The 4,289-nt window shown below is 44.0% G+C and overlaps 1 protein-coding gene across 1 annotated transcript; it reads left to right on the top strand.

The window, feature by feature from the left end:
- Positions 1 to 600: 600 nt before the first annotated feature.
- LOC311513825 (olfactory receptor 52P1-like) lies at positions 601 to 1,596 on the top strand (the record flags this gene model as incomplete). Its single annotated transcript, XM_084615942.1, has 1 exon — positions 601 to 1,596. Exon 1 carries the CDS (start codon positions 640 to 642, stop codon positions 1,594 to 1,596), a length of 957 nt encoding a protein of 318 aa, XP_084472068.1. The 5' UTR covers positions 601 to 639.
- Between the last annotated feature and the right edge of the window lie 2,693 nt (positions 1,597 to 4,289).

The raw sequence follows: 4,289 nt of genomic DNA, 5'->3' as shown, positions 1-4,289 counted from the left end.
TCCTGAGTTCAAACAGTTAAATTAGAACCTTGTAAGGTGTTTGAGGAGTTCAATTTTTCCCTCCAATGGGCATTCACATTGCAGTTTTTGACATGAAAGGTCATATGCCGTCATGTTGCCCATTCACCTGCCTTGGTTATTTCCTTCTGAGGACTTCTCTGGACTTACCTATGACCTAAATAATCTGGTGCCATCTGCCATGACAGCCAAAGACAAAGAAAGCTACTACAATGCTGAATTTCTTTATCATATGTACAGTGATCTGGTGAGCAAAATTTGCCTCATTTTCCTTCATCCAATACTTCAGGAAGCCTGGAGGGTAAACCAAATGTTTTTTTGTTGGAAAGTGCAAATACAGGAAAACTGCTACAGGAATTGAGGACATTCTACTAGAGCTTTTTGGTGAGAGTTGTGAAACTGTGTTTTTGAGAACTGGACTGTGTTACCCTGTATTTGAGGGGTGCGTATCTTAGAAAGTGTTGCCATCTCACTGCTCACCCCCATTTCTAGATTGGTAATAACTATAAAATATTTACCGTACTATTTGTTATAAAGTCTGTAACCCCCCTCTCACTGTGCTTCTTTCCTTTCACAGGCACCTTGAGCATTTCTGAGCCCTGTCACCGCATTGACCACCTGATGGCAGTTTTCAACCTGACCCCCTCTGACCCTTCAACATTCATCCTAATGGGCATCCCTGGCCTGGACGCTGTCCATGTCTGGATTTCCATCCCTTTCTCTACGTTCTACATTATCGGCCTCTTGGGAAATTTCATGGTTCTGTTTGTTGTAGGCAAAGAGCAGACCCTGCACAAGCCGATGTACCTGCTGCTCTGCATGCTGGCACTCACAGAAATCAGCACGTCTACCTCCGTTGTGCTGAAGGCACTGTGTATATTTTGGTTGAATTTGAAAGTTATTACTCTGAGTGGGTGTCTGACCCAGATGTTCTTCTTTCATGCAGGTACTGTGATGCACTCAGCCATCCTTGTGACAATGGCCTTTGATCGCTATGTTGCCATATGTAACCCTCTGAGATATGCCACCATGCTCACTAACACACGAATAGCTAAGCTAGGGCTCGTGGGTTTGATAAGAGGTGTTCTCTTCGTTCTGCCCCTACCCCTGCTCCTGAGCAGGCAGCCATTCTGTGCCAACCGCATTATCCGCCATACGTACTGCGACCACATGGCTGTGGCAAAGATGTCATGTGGGGACATCACAGTGAACAGGATGTATGGCTTGGTGATACCATTTGTAGTCAACGGGTTAGACCTGACACTCATTGCACTGTCCTACGGTCTGATCATAAGGGCTGTCCTCAGAATCCCATCCAAGAAAGCCCACCAGAAAGCCCTCAACACCTGCACAGCCCACATATGTGTGATGCTGATGTCTTATCCTTCCTTCTTCTTCTCCACTCTGACACACCGGTTTGGGCAGGGCATCGCTCCCCATGTTCATATCATCTTGGCCAATCTCTATTTCCTCCTCCCAACCATGCTGAACCCTATCGTTTATGGGGTCAAAAACAAAGAGCTTCTTGAGAAAGTGGGCAAATACACCTGTAGAATGTGCTCGCCTGGTGGCCACTGACTTAAATATGAGTGACAAAAGGGGGAAAGGATACTTCCTTGTCAATCAAGGGCGCTCTGTCCCAGTTTGACTGAGTTCAGCATTGTGGAAGTTCACAGTCTGAGAAGCTCCTGAAGCCTAATATCACTCCATCACCACGCACTTCTCTCTCCGGTTCTGAGTTCTCTCTCTCTTACCATCACCTGATCTCTTTCAGCATCACCCATCAGTCCCCAACTCTGCACACCCTGTTACTCGGCCTTTCCAAGACTTCCAGACCACCAGAAGATACTTCAGCTTGCTGAAGCTAGGTGGCTTTCCATTAGACCCTTTGTGAACAGCTTTCTTGATCAGTTTGATGAACTGAAGCTATGCTTTCTGACAGCCAAAGACAAAGAAAGCTACTACAATGCTGAACTTCTTTATCATATGTACGGTGATCTGGTGAGCAAAATTTGCCTCATTTTCCTTCATCCAATACTTCAGGAAGCCTGGAGGGTAAACCAAATGTTTTTTTGTTGGAAAGTGCAAATACAGGAAAACTGCTACAGGAATTGAGGACATTCTACTAGAGCTTTTTGGTGAGAGTTGTGAAACTGTGTTTTTGAGAACTGGACTGTGTTACCCTGTATTTGAGGGGTGCGTATCTTAGAAAGTGATCAAGCCAATTGCAACCATATGATGTGCATTCAGCCATTATGAATTAATAAAATAGAACATTACATAGTTTAGGGTTAATTGGAAAGCAGGCTTTTAGATGCAAGGTCAAAATCTAGCTGGCAGTTTCTGCTCATCAGAATGGGAGGAGTGGACAGACAAATAAATAAGTGAGAATGAAATCAGAGAAGTGGATGAAAGCCTTGAGTCAAGAAGCCTCTGATATTGGAAGTTTATTGAAAGTTAGGAAAAGTGATGGTCGAGTAGGGGTCACTATGACCTATGTGTTTTGTAGAAGTTATAAAAGGTTAGCTAATACATTGTACTTTGGAGCAGTCCTCTGAAACCATCTAGAGAGACCTTTTTCCTGACACCCTTTCTCCCCGGCTAGTGAGCAACTGGCCACTGCGAACATGCTGTTAATTACTCAATACTGTTCCAGATGTTAGGTAAATATCTGGGATGTTCAAGACTTATTCCTTATGTCTCCGTGTGCTTAAATCTAATAAACTGCAGTGTTAGACAAGAAGAAGCTTACTTGCATATAATCCTTGATCAGACAGAATTGCTGTGTTCCCATTGATTTATTCCTGACACCGCCTGGAGTAAAATAGTTAAGTTGCCCATACTGGGGTTCTGAAAACCCTGGGTAGGAGACTGCTGTGTTAAACTACAATATCGCCTTGGAGTCAAATAACTTATGATTTTGCACAATCAATTTTTGAGTTACTTTTAGTTGGAATGTTCAAAACACACACTAAAAGAAAAGGAGTACTTGTGGCACCTTAGTCTCTGTATTGCGAATACAGACTAACACGGCTGCTACTCTAAAACACACACTGACCATTCCCATTGTCTAAGATATAAAAAGTAGGTTTCAAGATTTCATGTTGGAGTTTGTGAAACAGATGAAACAGAGATTGCCACGAAATGTCCAGGTGATTGAATCGCTTGTAGTACTAAGTCCCTAGATAGGCTGACATGTCATTTACCTTGAAGGCTGTACTCAGAAAGGGACACGAATATGGTGAGAGGGCAGATGCTTGGGAGAAGGGTCCTGCCACCTAAAGCCTGAGGGCATTTGTCCGCTGCCAGAGCAAGTGTCTGATCTGCGGTATCACTGCGGCAAAACTGGGGCCTGGGCGGGGGGGCTGGGAAGTGAGAGGAACAGACTGCAAACTCCCCTTAGGCCCCAGAGACAGCTGTTTGTAGTGTCCCCATGCCCACTGAGCGATGTTCCTTGTTTCCTTCAACCTTTCCCATTTTTTCCTTATTTTTCTTACAGTTCATGTTTAATAAATTATATTTGGTTTGAACTTAATGTAGTGATCATTTGGTCAGGGTAGCGTCCATTGCGAAGAGAGTACCCAGGAGTGGGGACACCCTAGCCCCTGTCTCAAGTGACCACAATGAGACTCGAGGTTCAGCCTCCCAGGAATCCTGGGCCCAGTCATGTTGCCCACACAGGAGAGTGGAAGGGGAGTCCTTGAGGTCAGGCAGGCCTCTGGGTAAAGGGAGTTGGAGAGAGGGACTCAGACTCCTTGGTTTGCCAATTCCCCTTGGGTAATACAGAAGACAGGAAAGTTCCCCACAATAGTTCCCCATTTACATTAGGGAGCTGGGACAAACTGATGGGTTCGATTTTAATGACCTGTAAAGAGATGTGTAAGTTGTGAAATCTTCACATAAATGATAAAAATTGAAAGGTGTAACTTTGGGGAGCGCACATTCTGTGTAAGGCAGATGTAACACCATTGCAAGAGACGGCTTCCCAGAGACTGGTATCAGATAAAACCCTTTCCCTGTACTATTTTATTATGGGGTTCGAGCAGTAACCGGACATTGTTTATTTGGCCTCTTGAACATATTTCATTACAAATGAAAGCTTGGTCAAACAATTGACTATACAATTGATCAACAATCAGTAGGAATCACTTCTTCCTCTCAGATTCAGTATTCAGACCCAATGAAGGCACCCATGGAAATAATTCTCCTGAGCAAAAATGCCATTGAAGTTTATGAGCCTTCAGCATTAAAGAAATTAATGGAAAATTTTA

Source organism: Lepidochelys olivacea, assembly GCF_965140295.1.
Source record: "Lepidochelys olivacea isolate rLepOli2 genome assembly, chromosome: 1".
In the NCBI taxonomy this organism is placed as follows: Eukaryota; Metazoa; Chordata; order Testudines; family Cheloniidae; genus Lepidochelys; species Lepidochelys olivacea.
Note: the sequence above shows the minus strand (reverse complement) of the source record. Positions and strands in the feature narration are given on the sequence as shown.